This window comes from Ovis canadensis, chromosome 1, assembly GCF_042477335.2.
Source record: "Ovis canadensis isolate MfBH-ARS-UI-01 breed Bighorn chromosome 1, ARS-UI_OviCan_v2, whole genome shotgun sequence".
NCBI lineage: Eukaryota > Metazoa > Chordata > Mammalia > Artiodactyla > Bovidae > Ovis > Ovis canadensis.
In genome coordinates, this window is record NC_091245.1 from 105,934,064 (window position 1) to 105,954,067 (window position 20,004).

Sequence of the window (20,004 nt, forward strand, 5' to 3'; positions counted from 1 at the left end):
AGGTAAAATTAAAAAGACTGACCATACCGAGTATTGGTGAGGATCTGAAGCAACTGGAATTCTCATTCAGTACTGGGGAGCATGTTGTACCACCGCTTTGGAAAACAATGCGATGGCTTCTTAAAAAGTTAAGAATGTATCTATCCAAGAGAAATGAAAATACATATCCACACACAAAAATGTTACCTGAATGTTCATAGCTTCTTTATTTGTTATATCCAAACACTGGAAAGAACCCAAATGTTCAACAGGTGAATGAACAGACAATGGTGGTATATTCATACCACAACAGCAATAAAAACAAGCGAACTATCCGCAGGAACCTGCAGTGATGCAGATGGATCTCAAAACTTACGCTGAGTGAAGGAAATCGGACCAAAAAGGCTGTATAGTGTACAGCTCATTTAGACAAAGTACCTGAAAACGACAACTAATCTACAGAGACAGAAAGCAAATCAGTAGTTGCCTGGGAACAAGGGTTGGGAGAGGGAAGGTAGACACAGTGAAGTTTTTGAGGATGATGGATACGTCCATTTTTTTTTTAAATATTTATTTATTTGGCTGCACCGGTCGTTAGTTGCACACAGGATCCCAGATCTCCGTTACAGCATCTGGGATCTCTAGCTGCAGCACGAGAGAACTCTCAGCTGTGGTATATGGGATCTAGTTCCCTGACCAGGAATCAAACCCAAGCCCCCTACACTGGGAGCTCGGAGTCTTAGCCCCTGGACCACCAAAGAAGTCCTGATATGACCATCCTAACTGTGACCACGGGCATATACAAATATCAAACCTTGCCAAATTGTGTACTTCAAATACGTGCAGTTATTATATGCCAATTACACCTCCATTTAGCAGTTTAAAAGCAGAGTAATAAAATTTTAATAGAATGTTAGTGATACAAATCATTATTATTAAGAACACATATATATTAAAAATAACTTAAGAGCAATACTCTGAGATCATAACCATATACAAAATTAACAAAGATAAGGAGGGTGGGGAGAATGTCTTGAAACAAAAGGAGTTAAAACTCTCATCGTAAGATAGGGCATCAAAACTCAGGGTTATTATTGATTTTGGTATTCAGAGAAATTTCAGGGTTTTTTTTAAAGTGCAGAGAATCTTCAAGTCCAGCAGAAGTGACTCTAGTTAGCCACTGGGTCCTCCCACGTTAAGAGGCATCAGTGCCAACCTGTGGAAGGATGGGGAGCAGACTCGCTGGCTTCCCAAGTCACATCCTGTGACTCTTTCAAACACTCCAAGCCAGGAACCAGGTCAGCACCCCTACAAGGGACATATGAGAACCACCAACCACCCTACGTCCCCTTCTCTGCTTCATCCCTGCTTCCTGGGAATTTAAACTTAATTAACAACAATCAGTGATTATAGGGCAATTCCACTGCTGGGCAGACATCTGAAGGAAAGAAAACAACTATTTCAGAGATATCCGCACCCCCACGTTTATTGTAGCATTATTCACACTAGCCAAGACATGGAAACACCCTAACTGTCCATCAGTGAGTGAATGGATTAAGAAAATGTGCTAGGTTTACACAGAATGGAATATTTTCAACCAAAAAGGAAAAAGAGGGAAACCCACCTTTGGCAGCAACATGGATGAATTTTGCGGGCATTACGCTAAGTGAAAGAGTCAGACAAAGAAAGATAAATGCTGCATGATCTCACTTACATGTAGGATCTAAAAAAACTGAACTCAGAAACAAGAGTAAAATGTTGGCTGCCAGAGGCTGGGAGCTGGAGAAATGCAGAGATGTTGGTTAGAGGTTACAAACTTTCAGTTACGAGATGAGCAAGTTCTGGAGATCTAAGGTACCACACAGACTATACTTAGCAACACTGTATTATATACTTGGAAGTTGCTACCTGTCCTCACCATCACCCAAAACAAATGACTGTTATGTGAGGTGACAGAGGTGGTGTTCAGTCGTGTCCGACTTTTTGTGATCCCACGGACTACAGCACGCCAGGCTTCCCTGTCCTTCACTATCTCCCGGAGTGTGCTCAAACTCATGTCCACTGAGCCAGCGATGACATCCAACCATCTCATCCCCTGCCCCCATTTTCTTCCTGCCTGCAACCGTTCCCAGCAGCAAGATCTTTTCCGGTGAGTCGGCTCCTCACCAATTTTGTGGTAATTATTTCATAACAGATAATATGTATCAAAACATCATGTGTAGGTCTTAAATTTATAAATATTATACGTCAATTACAGCTCATTAAAGCTAGGAAGAAAGAAAAACAAATCAGTCATCTCTCAGTCTGGTACAACGCTGAGGGGGAAGTGACCTCACAAGTGAAGTGAAAGTTGCTCAGTCATGTCTGACTCTTTGCAGCTGTATATAGTCCATGGAATTCTCCAGGCCAGAATACTAAAGTGGGTAGCCCTTCCCTTTTCCAGAGGATGTTCCCAACCCAGGGATCAATCCCAGGTCTCCCGTATTACAGGCAGATTCTTTACCAGCTGAGCCACAAGGGAAGCCCAAGAATACTGAAGTGGGTAGTCTTATCCCTTCTACAGCAGATCTTCCCTACCCAGGAATCAAACCAGGGTCTTCTGCATTGCAGGCAGCTTCTTTACTAAGTGAGCTATCAGGGAAGGCCTCAAAAAGAGGGGCCCAAAGAGCCAGAGTCTCTGCCTTGGAAAGGACCCCAGCAGCCTCAATACCAGCAGGAAGCAGAGGTTCCAGGCCCAGAGCGGGTGTTAGGGGGGCTGGATCAGAGCCTCTGCTGGGAGGTGAGGAAACATCCGATGCATGAAATGACCACCCACAGGATTCCACCGTGTGACTCCTACAGCCCCAGCTCGCCCTGCCTCCAATCACATCCATTTTCTGAAGCCCACTGTTGACCCACAGCTCTAGGAGACAGGACTACAACTACGAGATGGACATGGCCCTACCATCAGGGAGTTCCCCTTCCAGTGAGAATCCCAGAGGGAAGACACGTGATGGGGCAGGGCAGGTGCCCAGGGGTGAGTTCCAGACCCTTAGCGCTGTGGTTAGAGGTGCCACTCCACCAACAGCCGGGCAGTGGTCCTCAAGGAACAGTAGGTGAGAGGCGATCTCGGCCTTCTCCCCGGGGCTATCCAGGCTCTCTAGCCTCAGAGCTGGTGGGTGAGCTGGGGGGCCCGGGGACAAGCGGAGAGCTGTGTCTCACAGAGCTTCAGAGCCCTCGACACAGCCACTTGCTGGCCAGGCCCAGGCCTCGAAGCAGCTGCGCCCTCTCCTCCATCCCCGCTCTGCCGTCTAATGGTGGTGCCGGCCTCCATGGGTCACCATCCACAGAGGCCTCCCTCAGCATCTGGAGTGCATGGACACTGCCGTTAAGGCCACAGCTTCAACCAGCTTCAGTGTCTCCGTTCACATTTCAAAAATTGATATAGCTGAGATCAGCTGTCCACCCACTGAGAGGTGGCCAGAGTGCAAAGACACTGCCCATCATGACTTCAGGTCTATCTTTATGGGTGGAGCTGTTCTCAAAGAATGGCAACTGCTGTGAGCTGGGAACTAACCTGATGGGCATTTGCCACAACATGTATCCCTACTGATCCCACCCAAATGATTCGCTCCAGTTTAAATGAAAAGCCCAAGGGCTGGCTGGGTGCTGGGCGCCTGGCTCCCTCAGTGATGACAGCTGGGCAGGCTCTGGGGACCCGCCCCTGAGTGCGCCACCAGCTGAGCTCTGCCTCTTCAGCAGGGCCTGGGCACTCATAGAAGAACACAGACTGGGTGCTGGACCAGTGCTCCAGGGCAGAGAAACCGGCCAGCCCAGGGACTCCTCCTCTTAGCCTGGGCCTCGGAGGGCAAAAGTTGAGCCTTTGGACTTTGCCCTTCTTTGTCAGAACAGAGAATAACATTTGTTTTGGTGGAGGCTTCCAGCAACATTGTGACCGGACCACGACCTGACCTTAAGAACAAAGGATCTGACGCCAAGAAGCTTGCAACAACTAACCACGCCGCCCTTTCCTATAAAAGAGCTTTGCTGAAAGCTTTCCGGGAGTTGGGGGTCTTTTAAGGTAGAAGCCACCCGTCTCCTTGCGTGGCCCTGCAGTGAACCTCTCTCTGCTCTAAACTCTGACATTTTGGTCTTGTCTGGCCTCATTGTGTGTCAGGCACACAGCCTGGCATTCAGGAATGGACACAGGCAAGACAGATTAACATAACCTGGGGACCAATCAGCCGGGGGTTGGGGACACAGACAAGTCCACGGCTTTCAGGCCTGCGGGAGAGCCAGGGGACTAGTCTCAGGAAGAGGTAATCTAGGGAGGAGATGTGGGCAGGGATGTGTAGAGTTCACTAAGGGTCACAGTGAAACCGATGGAATTTCCTTGGTTGTCCCCTTCTCAGTGTGAACCATCAGATTTTATAGGAGAACAAAGTCAGTGCCACAGAGGTGGTGGGCCCAGGCTACGCAGTAGGATGGCCAGGATGGCCATGCGGCTTTGCGCCAAACCCCAAAGGTACGTTGGCCAAAGGGAGTCAGGAGTCAGGAGGCCTGTGTTCTGGCCAGAGTACCAACATTTACTAATCCTCTACCCTGGACAGGTTGTTTACTTCTCTTGAGTCCTTGGCACCTGCTAAATGCAGATGAAAATGTCCTCCTTGAATATTTCACAGAGTAGCTGTGAAGAATCTGGAAGAAATTTAGATATTGTATAAGGCTCTACTGGAGAAGGCAATGGCAACCCACTCCAGTGTTCTTGCCTGGAGAACCCCAGGGACGGGGGAGCCTGGTGGGCTGCCGTCTATGGGGTCGCACAGAGTTGGACACAACTGAAGCGACTTAGCAGCAGCAGCAGCAGCAGAAGGCTCTACGGGCTTCCCAGGTGGCACCAGTGGTAAAGAACCTGCCTGCCAATGGAGGAGGCATAAGAGATGCGGGTTTGATCCCTGGGTGGGAAGATCCCCTAGAGGAGGGCATGGCAACCCACTCCAGTATTCTTGCCTAGAGAATCCCATGGACAGAGGAGCCTGGCAGATCACAGTCCAAGGGGTCGCAAAGAGTTGGACATAACAAGTGACTTGGCACACACACATAAGGCTCTATAAATAAGCGGGGTCAAGTCCAAGGACTCCTACGGGAAAGCTGAGGTTACATGACTTGCCCAGGGCCTCTCAGTGGTTACCAAGGGCCATCCAACTCTGGTGCCTCTGGCTTTCTATGACACCACAGCCCTTCTGGGTGCCTGCTGGTGGCACTTTCTGTGGAGCACGGAGCCTCTCTTGGGGCCATCCCAGCAGACGAGACCCTCAGACTCCAATCCTGCCTCAGACATGCACAGGCTTGTTACCCGAGTGGCCCAGATCAAGGTCAGCCTCTGCAGGATATGCTGCAGCCCAGGGGGGAGACAGAGCAGGAACCCAGAGCCACCAGATCAACCCAGACACTATGGAGCCCCACGCAAGCTGAGCTGTCATCTGGGAAAAGAGAGACGTCCAGTTCTGAGCAGGTGCTCCAGAGAGGTTTATGATATCCACAGTGGGGAGCCCCAGGCTCCTGCTCAGAACAAGGGGTTGAGAACATCCAGTCAGGGAATCACGGCCACCCCAGGCTTACAGGCCTGGCACCTGTGGAGATGGTGACACTCTGCTTCAAACACAGCCAACTCCCTCCCCTCTGCCCTTTAAGTCTCCTCGTAAAGAGGCAGGGCTGTCCTTTTCATGACGAAATGAGGTCCCTGGCGGTTTCTTGTCTGACACCTATCAGCCCCCAGAAAGCTTGACCCAGGCCCTCTGTCTGCTCTCCAACCTTGGCCAGCGTCAGCAACCGCATGTCCAACACCGTCAGCCCACCCTCAGCCCAGCGGCCCCCGGCCTGCTCCTAGAAGCTGCCGGCTAAAGTCTGGAGCGGACAAATTCTATTAAGTGCTCCAACTGCTCCTCCAGGTGCTGCTCATCCCCGTGGTTCTCAATGACCCAATCGAAGGTCCCGAAGTTGTCCAGGCCACACTCTGACTCAGCGTCGTCCACCCCTGCGGAGAAGTATGGCAAGGTCAGGCCCGTCCCTCCCAACAAACACAGGGCATCGAGGCCTGCGGGCCCCACGAGAAGCCACCCTCTCTTGAACACTCCTCAGCCCCTCAGAGCTAACCACCATGCACCCCAGGGGGCGCTCCCACACCCCGAAACACTGGGACATCAGATCCACCGGTCCATAGCCACCTGAGCCCCACAGAGGGGCCCACTGACGTCTTCACTTGTCACTGCCATCTCAAACCACAGACAATCCAAACGGTAATTTTGTTTTCATTTTATGTAAAGCTGGTCGTGTCAGTTTCGATCCCGACATCCTGACATCTCCGACTCAGGCCCCTTGGGAGGCAGCATGCGCCATTCTCAGTGAGGCTGGTAACAAGGGCATCCACCTGGTGGGTCCGCTGTGACTATAAAGTGAGATAATGTGTTCAAAGTGCTTAGCCCAAGCCAGAGTGAGTGCCCAGGAGATGAGTGTGCCTAGACACTCAGTCATGACTCTGTGCGACCCCATGGACTGTAGCCCATCAGGCTTCTCTGTCTGTGGGATTCTCCAGGCAAGAATGCTAGAGTGGGTTGCCATTAGGAAGCTATTCACCTCATTTAGGAAGAGTCAGACCCACTGATCCAAGTCACAGTGACCCGGGGCAGGGAAGACACCTGAGCTATGCCCCTGAACTGCCAGAGAGCAGGTCCTGGGCTGGCACTACTAGGGCCATCTAGGAAAGCTTCCTCTCCCCGTCCCCCACTGTGTTAATCAAACAGGAGTGAGATTTGTCAGGCCTGCCCTCTGACCCACTGTCAGTGCCCACTCCAGGCTGCAACACAAAGGTGAAGGACCAGGGGCAGCAGAGGGTCCCAGACAGACCTCCAGAAGCCCACTGGCCTAGAAAAGCCAACCCAGGTAAGGGAACCAGGCCAAGGTCACAGGAAAACCTTTACCCCAAGGACACCATCCTCTACTCAACTCCACTTATTAATCTGGAGGCACTCCCAAGCCCCAGACCTCAGACTTCTTTTTATAGCCCCCTGCTCACACCCCCAGCCTGCCAGGGAGACAGCGGAAGACCGAGAATGTGGGAGGGGGTAGCCCGGTCTACGGTGGGCCAGCCGGCCCGCATGCTGTGCCCTGGGGCAGAGGTTGTGAGCAGCTCACCTGGTGTGAACACCCAGCCCCGCTGCTGCCGGCTCTCCTCCGTGGCCACCACACGGACCGTCTGTGTTACAGCCCCATAGGCCTCCTGAAACCACTGGATGTCAGACACCCTCCGTGTATCACTCACCAGCTACAGGAAAAGAACATAAAGCAGTGACCAACAGGACATGGTGCAGGAAGCAGCAGGGCCGGACGCTGGAGCTACAGGGGAGAGAGGGAGACCTGGCCCCATGCCCAGTAAGCAGGAGCCCAGACTACAGAGCCCAGACAAGTGTAGCCCCACTCCCTACGATCACCCAACCAGCTGGAAGGGACATCCGCTCCTCCCTTCAGGCATCCCTCCCTGATCAATGCAGCCTGAGGCCTGCTCTTCCCACGCTGTGGGCTATGGTGAGCTGAAGAGGCCTCAGGCTCTGAAATCAGATCAGCCAGTCATTTTACAGATGAACAAACCCAGGCCAGAAACAAAGACACCTTCATCAGTCCCTGCCCCTAACACCTTTTAAAATGGAAATGTAACCTCATCAGTCCCCTGCCCTAAGTCCCTCCAAGACTTCCCACCATTTTAATAAAATCCAAAGCTCTCACCCCAAGCTTCCAAGGCCCTTTAAGATCTGACACCTATTTCCTGTCACCTTCCCTTCATTCATTCTGCTGCGTCCAGCTGACAACCTTGCCCTTTCTTAAACACCCCAACCAGGTCTCCTTCTCAGGGCCTTTGCACTTCCTTCTCCTTCTGCCTGGCTCCCTCACTTCAGAGAGGTTTCTGCTCAAATGTCACCTCCTGGGACAGGCTGACCCTACCACCCTGGCTCCCTCCCTGTCCCTCTCAATTCTGATATGCTGTTTAGTCTCTGACCACTAAGTATTCATAAAACCATCATTATCTCTTTGTGTTGACTGTCTGATCCCTGCTCTGTAGAGTAGCTCCATGAGGGGAAGGACTGTGTCTCACTCACTACTCCGTCCCTGGCCCATAGCACTGCCTGACACACAGGGAGCGTTCAGGAGCACACGGTCTGAAGGAGTCTTTTGGGCCTAGAAAAGAAAACAACAGTTTCAAAGGCCCTTGCTGAATCATCTAACTTCGGAGAAAACAAAACAGAACTAGGTCCCGCCCTGATGCTCCAGGCCGGTTGCATCTATCTGGGACTTATCACCCCCTGTCCAGAAACCTTCCACCCTCTACACCTGCCCAGAAGACTTATCACCCCCCGTCCAGAAACCTTCCACCCCCTACACCTGCACAGAAGACTTACCACCCCCTGCCCAACTACAAATGCCATCTCAACTAAAGAATACCCAAAACATCCCGCCTGATTAATGTTTCCCTTACCGTTTCCACAAGCCTCCCTATAAATACGAAGCCTCCCTGATCCCTCTCCGCACTCAGCCTGGTCATTAGGCCGACTGTCACCCCTCCTTGCCTGAATAAAGGTAACCTACGTCTGTTGAGGTCATCTTTCCTCTTTCGGCCTCAGCCCAAACTGTACCTTACACGGTCAATGAATGAATGAATCAGTGAATAAAGAGGCCAGATGTTCTTGTCCAAGCTGCAGGGCATGTTCACTCAGCCAGTTATTAAACAAATACTATGAAGGGAAGAATACTCACGCCAGCATTCTTGCCTGAAGAAACCCATAGACAGAGGAGCCTAGCAGGCTACAGTACTTGGGGTTGCAAAGAGTCAGACACGACTGAGCGACTAACACACACCTGTCAAACACCTACTGTGTGCCTGGCACTGTGTTAGACTCTTGGAGTAGAATTGTAAGCAGACTGGGTACTTGCCCTCAGGGAGCTCACAGTCTAGTGGGAGAGACACTCTAAACCAGCAGCTTCACTAATTACTGTGCAATCACAGCGCTTATCAACTTGCATCTGGACCTTAACACTGGGAAACCAAACTCCTGGTTTTCTTTCCAAACTCGTTCTGCCACATCATCCCTGTCTCAGAAAATGACAACTCCAGCTGTCCAACTGCTCAGAACAAAATCCTTGGACTTGTCTCCTGTCCTTCCACCCTGAAGTGAAGTCGCTCAGTCGTGTCCGACTCTTTGCGAACCCATGGACTGTAGCCTACCAGGCTCCTCTGCCCATGGGATTTTCCAGGCAATAGTCCTAGAGTGGATTGCCATTTCCTTCTCCAAGGGATCTTCCCAACCCAGGGATCGAACCCGGGTCTCCTGCATTGTAGACAGACGCTTTACCATCTGAGCCACAAGGGAAGTCAGCCATCATATCAGGAAATCCTACTGGTTCTATGCTCAAAACCTGTGCAGAATTTAGCCCTCTCGCCACTCCTCCACCACTCCAAGTCAAGCCATGGCCACTCTGCTGTCCTGTGGAAAGATCCTCGGCCTGGCCTCTCTGCTTCCACTCTTGCCCTCCTCCCAACAGCCAGGAAGAGCCTCTTAAATCTTCAGTCAGTTCAGTTCAGTTCAGTCGCTCAGTCGTGTCCGACTCTTTGCGACCCCATGAACTGCAGCACGCCAGGCTGCCCTGTCCATCACCAACTCCCGGAGTTCACTCAAACTCAAGTCCATTGAGTCAGTGATGCCATCCAGCCATCTCATCCTCTGTTGTCCCCTTCTCCACCTGCCCCCAATCCCTCCAGCATCAGGGTCTTTTCCAATTAATCAACTCTTCGCATGAGCTGGCCAAAGTATTGGAGTTTCAGCTTTAGCATCATTCCTTCCAAAGAACACCCAGGACTGATCTCCTTTAGAATGGACTGGTTGGATCTCCTTGCAGTCCAAGGGACTCTCAAGAGTTTTCTCCAACAGCACAGTTCAAAAGCATCAATTCTTCGGCCCTCAGCTTTCTTCACAGTGCAACTCTCACATCCATACATGACCACAGGAAAAACCATAGCCTTGACTAGACGGACCTTTGTTGGCAAAGTAATGTCTCTGCTTTTCAATATGCTATCTACATTGGCTGTAACTTTCCTTCCAAGGAGTAAAGTGAAGTGAAGTTGCTCAGTCATGTCTGACTCTTTGCGATCCCACGGACTGTAGACTACTAGGCTTCTCTGTCCATGGAATTTTCCAGGCAAGAATACTAGAGTAGGTTGCCATTTCCAAGGAGTAAGCATCTTTTAATTTCATGGCTGCAATCACCATCTGCAGTGATTTTGGAGCCCCCCAAAATAAAGTCTGACACTGTTTCCACTGTTTCCCCATCTATTTCCCATGAAGTGATGGGACCAGATGCCATGATCTTCGTTTTCTGAATGTTGAGCGTTAAGCCAACTTTTTCACTCTCCTCTTTCACTTTCATCAAGAGGCTTTTGAGTTCCTCTTCACTTTCTGCCATAAGGGTGGTGTCATCTGCCTATCTGAGGTTACTGATATTTCTCCCAGAAATCTTGATTCCACCTTGTGCTTCTTCCAGCCCAGCGTTTCTCATGATGTACTCTGCACAGAAGTTAAATAAGCGGGGTGACAATATACAGCCTTGACATACTCCTTTTCCTATTTGGAACCAGTCTGTTGTTCCATGTCCAGTTCTAACTGTTGCTTCCTGACCTGCATATAGGTTTCTCAAGAGGCAGGTCTTAAATCTTAGGTCATCCTTAAAATTTTTTTAAACTTAAGATCAGATTATGCTTCTCCTCTGCTCAAAACACTCCAGTGAGTCCCCATTTCACTCAGAGCAAACTCCAGGCTCTTCCAGAGAACCTGCATGACTTGACCTCACCTCCTGCCACTCAACTCTCACCTGCAAAAATCCATCTAGGTCACCCCTTACTTCCTGCAGGTCCTGCTCAAATGTCATCACGTTAGTGAGGCCTTCCCTGATACCCTTAACAAAGCAGCAACCAGGGCCTCCTCATAGCTGTGGCCTGCTTTCTTTTCCCCTTAGTAGCTATCTCCACATACTCTACATTTATTTAGGGCCTAACTCCCTCTACCCCCAGCGACAATGTTTGTATCCTGAGAGTAGGGACTTCAGACTTTCGCATGATGTAGCCCCACATCACCTGGAACCAGTCCTGGTACAAGAAGGTACCACTGGCTGCCAGAAAGAATGAAGAAGGAAAAGGGTAAGGAGCTACAGGAGCACCTGAGAGGGAGCATCAGTTAGGACCTGGGTATCTGGGAAGGCTTCCCGATGGAGGCGCCATGGGCGCAGAGCTGGACAGAACCAGGTGAAGAGGGAAAGGAAGAGCGCTCCAGGCAGGTAGAAGGACACGGGCGGAGGCCCTGATTCCAGAAGGAGGTTGATTTACTTGAGGAACAGAGAGAAAGCCAATGTTGCTGCAGCTGAAGGAACAAGGAAGCTAGAAGGGCAGCAGGAGCCAATCAGTCAAGGCCCAGAAGTTCATGTTAAGGATTTCAATTCGTCCATCAGAACGGCAGGACAAAGGGTTCCAAACTTGACTTGGTTTGTGTTTTTAAAAGGTCACTCTGGCTGCTGTGTGATGAATGGATCACAAGGGACAAGAGCTGAAGCAGGGACCAGTGTGGGGGCTACTCCAACTGTCTGGGTGAGAGACAGCGGGGCCTTAGGCCAGGGAAGTGGCCATGGAGAGAGAAATGGACATATCTGGGGAGGGATGGAAGGCTGGGGAAACAGATTTTCTCAGTACCACCATAGAGCCCACTCACCCAGACAGGCTGGCAGACACCCTCCACAATCTTCCTGCAGAAGAAGCCTGGGTCAGCCTGGCGCTTCTCCTCGCCCCAGCGGATCATGTCCCTCCGATAGGCCTCCTTGTAGGTGCTGGCATCCAGGAGTCTATGGAAGTCCAAGCCGTGCTCCTGCCCAAAGCACATTCTGTTTATGCCACCAGCCTTTCAACCTCGCTGGTCTCCCCTAAAACAGAAAGAGGGTGCCCCGCCACCTCCACCTTGACCCGCCCTCCCTGAGGGCTGCTGCAAGGACTCATGAGGTTGTTGCCAGGACAGAGGCCTGCAAGGGAAAGGGGCCTAGAAACTGAGAAATCCCGAGCACTGGCAGATAGATGGAAGAAAAGTCTTGAGGGCATCCAGAAATTGTTTTGGCTTGCCTTTAAATGTGTGATGTGGTTTTCTGTTCTGCAACAGTTTTGCCTTCCCAATTATTTCTGGCTTAAACTAGTCCTGAAATTAGTCTGCCTCCCTTGGACACACAGTCTCAGCCTTCACCCAGAAGTGGGCAGTCTCAAAACACTGCACTCCGGATCCTTCCACTACCCCTTCTGGCATTGCCTGTCCCCCTCCCAAAGCCCAGGAGACCGGGCTTCCCTGTCTCTTTCCCCTGCCCCCATCTCCTTCCTCACTCCCAATTCCGGGCACCTTTGCTGAGTCAGCCTCATTATGTTTGGCTCTGGGCACTCCTGGAACCCTGAGGCAGGAGGGGCAGCTCTGACGCCCTAGGAAGCTGCTTCTAGGCAGGCCTCCCTTTCTCCAGGGACACTGCAAGCAACAGGGTCCATCAGAGGGTCCCAGAATGGGAGGGTTCAGATTCCAGCTCCCCTGGCATTCAATGCAGCAAGACCCTCTCCCCAAAGACTCAGCCTCTTCATGGGCAAACTGAGGGGGCCATGGCCCAGCCAGTCAAATCACCTGCTACCACCTTGTTCCAAGGTGAGGCCAACAGCCATCTCCCATTCATAAACTAGTTTCCCACGTACTCTGCCTTGGGAGAAGGTTAGCTCCCAGGGGCATTATGGTTGGCCTGTCAATTATATTCCCCACTGCAACTGAAGAAATCAATGCATTAACATTTCATTTTGCATGTGTTTTGTAATGGGTGTAAGGGATGAAGTGGTGCTGGACTTAAAAACAGCAGGGGCAGGCTGGCCTATCAGAGTCTCCTATTGGGGTTTTAGAAATGCCAGCTCCTGCCCACCGACCCTACCCCACCCTCCAGCCTGGCTCAGCAGTCTGGACTGGGGCCTCATTTGGGAAGTCTGAAAGCAGACCAATGTTATTTAAACTGTTCCTCTGAGCCCTGGGGTTTGGAAATGTCAAGCCCCACTGGGGAAAGCTGAGCGCCTCCCCTCACTCAAAATTGCTCCCAGTCTGTCTACTGGATACAAAGAATCTCCGCATCCAATTTCATTTGGGAAAGGTTCCCACGAGGAAAAGATTTTGAAACCCACAGACTCTTGTTATCCCAGGCCCACCCAGGCTGCCACCCCACAAATGGGTCTGTTGTGCTGGTGGGAGAAGACCAATGGTACAGCGAACAGATTCATTTTGTGTGGACTCAGCGGTCCAGACACGGGCCAGCCGGCCAAGGAACCTTAAGTACAAGAAGGACACACCTAGAGGTCAAGGACGGAAATGCAAGCGAAGAGCAGGCTCTTCATGGTGTGGGGAGCTGATCCCAACTTCCAGGCTCCCTCTTTAAAATCTAAGGTTCTGAGATTCCTGTTTATTTTTTTACAGTCCTATTTTTTTTTTTAATCTACATGGTTCAAAACTCAAAAAATAGTTTACAGTGAAACATCTCCATTCTCTGTTCCCCAGCCACATAGCTCCCCTCTTGGAGGCAGCCAGAGGTCCAGTCTCTTACGTATCCTGCCCAGGCTTTTACACAACCCAAGCATCCAAAATGGTGCTGAATGTGCTCCATATGTATCTGTTGAATGGCTGAATATATGGGCAAATATGTTTACAATTTTCCCCATTTTTATATAAATGCAGCATTCTCTATGGTATCCCCACATGGCATAGTGATAAAGAACCTGTCTGTCAGTGCAGGAGACATAACAGATGTGGGTTCCATTCCTGGGTCTAGAAGATCCCCTGAAAGAGGGCATGGCAATCCACTCCAGCATCCTGGCCTGGAAAATCCCATAGAGAGGGGAGCCTGGAGGGCTACAGTCCACTGGGTCACAAAGAGTTGGACACGACTGAAGCAAATTAGCAACAGCAGTGTTCTCTAAACACTGTTCTACATCTTGCTTTTTTTCACTTAACAATGTAACTTGATAACTCATTAAATTTCTAAGGGGAGAATTCCATGGGTTGGGGTGGGCCAACTTTAGAGGAGGCTGGGGGAGGTCTGTGTCATATTTTTTGAATAAGGGTACAGACTGTTACCAATAACACAGCATCAGAGCTGCCAACTCACATCTACAGCCTTTTCTAGACACATTTTCCTGACCATCCTCTAGGGAAGGTGGCCTGAAGTGAGTAAGGCCAATGGGAAAGAAACTTAAATGAAAATGCCACCCTATAGGTCCACCTATAGAAAGCAGAGAGCTGTGTGTCACCCTGCCAGCAGGGGTTCATAGGGACCCTGCTACTGACTCAAGCAACAGCACAGCAACCAAAGCTTGGGAGCTGGCTCCTTCCAACCCACCAGGTGCCACAGAGCTGCCACCTACCTGAGCGTACTGCTCCTTGAGTGGACCGGAGAGCCGGAGGATAGCACACACGTCAGCCCCTAACCTGTGAGACAGGGAGAGCCGAACCCCATTAACCTGAGGCTTCCAGGCCCCAGAAGAGTGAAGCCCCATTTCAGCTGTCAGTACCTATATAACCTTGTCAGGTCTCAACCTCCCTGATCTCCTCATCTGTAAAATGGGGTAACAATGTCTGTTCTGTCTCCCAGAGGATTAACATGAAACTCAAATGTGAAAAAGCCCTGAAACGCTTAACAAGTAAGACAAATAAAAGTATAATTACGGTGTGAAGATCCCAGGAATATTCAGGCTGGATTTGGTTACTGCTGGGCTCCTGAACTTGTTCTCTCATAGCCAGGGGTATCTCAGTCTTAAAGGATTTGGTCTGCACACATAAACAACTCATTCATTCACTTGCTCAATTTACTCAACCAACTATCTGTTGGGTACTGTATTTGGATCCAGGTGATACAAATGCGAATAAGCTATGCGATTTCTGGGGCTTCACTATTGGTCCAGTGCTTAAGACTCCATGCTTCCACTGCAGGGGGCACGGGTTCAATTCCTGGCCAGGGAACTAAGATCCTACCTGCCACACGGCCAAAAAAAAAAAAAAAGATACATGACTTCTGCCCAAACACTGACATGGTGAGGTGGGTGTTCTTATTTCCATGTTTCAGGTGAGGAAACTGAGGTTGAGGGAGGAAAACTGACTCACCCAAAGGACCACTGCAAGTCAAGTACTAGTAACAAAGCCAATATTATAAAATGCATCCTAGGTGGCGCAGTGGTAAAGAATCCACCTGCCAACGCAGGAGACATGGGTTCAATCCCTGGATCAGGAAGATCCCCTAGAGTAGGAAATGGCAACCCACTCCAGTATTCTTGCCTGGAAAATTCCATGGACAGAGGAGCCTGTCAGGCTACAGTTCAGAGTGCTGGAGAGTCGGAGACGACTGAGCACACACATATTGGAAAAATGAAAATAAAAGCCAACATTTAGTCCCAGTGCCTGTGCAGCTGTGTTCAGTTGCTAAGTCATGTCTGATTCTTTGTGACCCCAAATACTGTAGCCCAACAGGCTCCTCTGTCTTTGGCATTTTCCAGGCAAGAATACTGGAGTGGGTTGCCATTTTCTACTCCAGGGATCTTCCAGACCCAGGGATCAAAGCCCAACGTGTCCTGTGTCTCCTGAACTGGCAGACGGATTCTTTATCACTGAGCCACCTGGGAAGCTATGCCTGTAACTAGGTGCTAAGAGTTGTGCACATTATCTCATTTAATCCTTACAACCACCCTATTATCTCCAACTCATGGATGACAAAACTGAGGAACAGAATGCATAAGAAACTTGGACAAGATCATACTCGAATAAACTGATGAGTCAGGATTTGAATCCCAGCAGTCTTAATTCCCGAGTCTGTGCTTCTGACCACAAAGTGATTGATGTGCTGGGTTGAGAAATGTAACTTGGGAAAAGGTGACAGATACTTAGTGGTGAAAGATTCAGGTGGCAAATTCTGCCTTGGATTTTCTACAACCTCTTAGACTCCCCATGGTGCCCAAAAGCAGCCTCCTAGCACCCTCAACACACTGGCCTTCAACAGGAGAGAAGCCCCATTCCACCTTCTCTGGCTTCTGTGCTCTGCTTAGCCAGAAAAAAATGCTCCCACACAGAACATCTTCCTTTGGGAGAAAACCTGCTGAAATTCCCTGGTGGCCCAGGGGTTAAGACTCCACACTTCCACTGCTAAGGTCTGGGATGCGATCCCTGATTGGGGAACTAAGTCTCAAAAGCGAGCAGGCAGAGGCCAAAAAAAAAAAGACACTTAAACAAAAAAGTATTAAAGAAGCAATAGGGAAAAGCAAAAACAATCCATTCCTTAGAGCTAGAAGAAAGCTGAATTTGAGTCCTGGATCTACCAACTTTGTGTTCCTGGCAGGTTTGGGTGTCGTTTGTCTTTTGAACTTTTCAGAGTCTCCTTTTTTGCATGTGCAAAATGAAGATACTGACTAAAAATAACACCCAGTACCTAACAACAGTATCTGGCATACAATAAAAGCTCAATAAATCCCATCAGCTAGGTGGAGTACTAGCTAAGGATTTGTCTGTGGAGTCAGATACAATTGGGGTGTGGTCTGAGGCAAATCCTTTATTTGTGACTCAGTTTCTTCTTCTGTACATTACCTCGAATTACTGTCTGGGGGATTAGGAATGGTGTATAAAAAGCGCCTTGGTAGCAACTGTTACTAATACTTCTCGAAAGATCTATAGCCCGCCTGGTTCTTTGGGGGGGGGGGGGGGCGTGTGTAGACTGCTGTTTTTCCTGACGGTGACAATCCTCCACTTCTGGCCAGCCCAGTGGTCCTTCTGCCCTGCAACCTGAGGACCCCAACTCCAAGGCTCACTCCATCACACCCCAACACACCCCTCGTGTCACGTGATTCGGGGTCTCCCGGTCCTCCTCCTTCCCCACCCCACGGACACCTGCTCTGAAGCGCCTCGGTCACGAAGTCCTTCCCGGATTTCCTCTTCCCGCTGAACAGCAGCACCAGCCCCGGGACGCCTCCCAGCGGGGCCATGGGGTCAGCACGCTTTGCGATCCCTAAAGCTAACTTTTCCCTACCCCTTAAATCCGACCACTGGCACAGAATGGACGCGGCCACTCGGTGGAGCGGCGACAAGGAGGGGTTCCGCCCCCGCCCCCATCTTCTTCATGGCCGTGGAGACGATAGTCAGCCAGCACACGTGCTTCCGCGACTTTAAATTAAAGCCTGCGCAAGTGGAATATGGAGAGAAAGAATGTTAATTCCTAGGGCAGCCTTCTTCCTTAAAGAAGCTCCCCTACCAGAACTCATTTGGAATCGCCCAACCCGCCCACAACCTGACGTCACGGCCACGCCTTCTTAGCTGACACGCGTGACACGTGGGGAGGCGGGAGTTGGACGCAACTATTCTCTTCCCGGGGTGGTGACGTCTTAAAATTTCCTAAGTGAACCTTACACTGCCTTCCACATAATCCTACAAACACACCAAAGAAAGAATAAACTTGTTCATATTGCGAAAGCTTTCAGAACTACCTGTTTATCTGTTCATTTTAATGCATGTGCTAAAGCAAATCCGTATATGCCCCCCACAGTGAAAATAGGTGTTTCTGGATGTGAAATAAGGCGAGGACTTGAGGGGCGTGTCTTGTGACGTCATGCAGGGGCGGGGTTAGTCAAACGCTTTATTTTATTGTTAAATGACATTTATTAAAGTCAGCGAGGCTACTGCAGTTCGACACTTTAAGCCAGGAAAGAAAAATCACGTCGGTTTTATAGCCACGGCTTCCTCTCCAAAAGTTTTTTGAAGGCAGAGAGCTTGGAATAAAATAAGTTTAAAAGGCTCTTTGAAGCCACTCCTGGGCTAGCTTATCTAGTTTCACCTGGAGTCCAGCTCTCAACCGAGAGTTCAAGGGGCAAAATAAGGGGCAGTGATCTGTCTCTATCCTGAATTCCCAGCTCTGACTCTGCCCACAGCAGCTGCCAGCCAGCCCCAGTTACGGAAGTGGAGTTGTCTTTAGCTATGGCTCGCTGCCCTGTATCTCTCTGAATTTGTCAAAACAGCCTGCAACCCATTACTGCTTCTGTTTTACATGCTATCATGTAAAGAGAAGTGAGGTGTGAAGATCTCCTTTGGGAGAAACCGTTAATTCTCCCAACATGGAAAAGATGGCACAGAAGCAGCTAAGGAAAATAGAATGATCAGTGGTCAGATACAAAAAGAATGGACTTTGCGAAGGTCTTTTTTTCCTTGTAAGCAACTCTGAAAGCACTGCACATTTGCATGTACTTCGAAGGAAGCCTACAGTGGAATTGTAATCCCAGCTTTGGCATCCCAGCACTTGGCAGGAATGTGACCTTCAGCAAGTCACTCTTGAGTTCCCATCTCACAGGTTGTATTAAGAAGGAAATGAGGAAAATATATGATAAAATACAATAAATATGCTTCATTTATTATTAAGTGCCAGATGCGGAGAGCCGGCTCATTGGAAAAGACCCTGATGCTGAGAAAGTCAGGAGGAGAAGAGGATGACAGAGGAAGAGATGGTTGGATGGACCTGAGTTTGAGCAAGCTTCAGGAGATGGTGAAGGACAGGGAAGCCTGGTATGCTACAGTCCATGGGGTCACAGTCAGACACAACTGAGCAACTGAACAACAATCTAAATATGGAATCATTGGACTTCCCTGGTGGTGCAGTGCATAAGAATCTGCCTGCCAGTTCTGGGGACATAGGTTCAATCACTGGTCCGGGAAGATTCCACGTGCCACACAGCAACTAGGCTCTTGTGCCTACATGCCACAGCTACTGAGCTTGTGTGCCACAACCGTGAAAAGCCCTAGAGCCGGCACTCCACAGCTACTGAGGCAGAGTGCTGCCACTACAGAAGCCCTCGCACCTAGAGCCTGTGCTCTGCAACAAGAGAAACTGCCACAATGAGGAGCCTGTGCGTGGCAACAGAGTGGCCTGCCCTGCTTGCTGCACCTAGTGAAAGCCCTGGCACAGCAATGACCCAGAGCAGCCAAAAATAACTAAGGAAGATTTCAAGTATGGAGTTGTTATTTATTCTGAGCCATGTGTGATTTCAAGAGTTCATTTTTCTTTTTGATATTTGTTTACTTATCTGGCTGCCCTGGGTCTTTGTTGTGGCATGTGGGGTATAGTTCCCTGACCAGGGATTGAACCTGGGCCCCCTGCACTGGCAGCTGAGTCTTAGTCTCTGGACCACCAGGGAGGTCTCGATTTCAGAGTTTACAGTCCAATGCAGGATCAGATTTCCCAGGTCACCTTCAACAAGTTTCTTTGGGAGTTTACCGAAAGCACCAAGCCCACCTCTGCCAGCAGAGACTAAACAGGATTAACTGCACTCATGCTCCTGCCGCCCGGAGTCACCGCTGAGAAATCAGATCTTCTCCCAGAGACTCCTCCCTCACCTGACCCAACCACACCGCTGCCCCTTCCCCCCAGCCCTTCCTAGAATGAAGCTCCCTGGAAGGCCCAGTGATTAGAAAATATCCCCCACACCCCAGTCTCTTCTCAATAGTTCCCTCCTGCTCCCTGCCTTGGTGGAACCTCGCTGTCCCCTACTACCCTCCCAGGGGCAGCCTCAGAGCTAAGCATCCGTACACTTGGTGTCCGTGGCCTTCCTCCCACTCCATTTCAGCTTCCGGGCCATTCCTCCCCTGCTTCTTAGAAAACTGTGGCTCCTCTAAGACTCATGCCACCTGCCTGAGCTGCCTCTTCCCCTCCTCATTGTTGACAACCACCAATGCTGGTGCTCATTCTCACATCCTGAGTCTCAGCCATTGGCTCCCTGTCTTCTTTTCCACTGGCTTCCCATCACCATTCTTGGTGACGTCACTGTTGGTCAGCCCATCCAACGCCCCAACAGCTTAAAGCCTTGGCCTCAGACATCCAAAGGCTTTTTCTTCCTCTCTTCAGGATACCAGCTCTCAGGGGCACACC

General features: G+C 50.1%; 1 protein-coding gene across 6 annotated transcripts in view; it reads right to left on the bottom strand.

Annotated features, from left to right (window-relative positions):
- PMVK (phosphomevalonate kinase) overlaps positions 1-17,395 on the bottom strand; it is a 58,295-nt gene extending 40,900 nt beyond the window's left edge. For 2 of the 6 annotated variants that reach the window (XR_011247184.1, XM_069543808.1), the window contains exons 1-4: positions 16,983-17,376; positions 14,477-14,540; positions 11,766-11,918; positions 7,153-7,282 (exon numbers count right to left, since the gene is read on the bottom strand). Coding sequence is in view for 4 of the 6 variants with exons in the window: in XM_069543808.1 (XP_069399909.1) it covers positions 7,153-7,282; positions 11,766-11,918; positions 14,477-14,540; positions 16,983-17,077 (442 nt within the window). In the remaining 2 variants the exon portion in view is untranslated. Of the gene's footprint in view, positions 1-1,438; positions 6,407-7,152; positions 7,283-11,765; positions 11,919-14,476; positions 14,541-16,982 lie in introns of those variants that run through there. The other 4 variants (XM_069543788.1, XM_069543798.1, XM_069543822.1 and 1 more) reach the window with 4 other exon arrangements.
- Between the last annotated feature and the right edge of the window lie 2,609 nt (positions 17,396-20,004).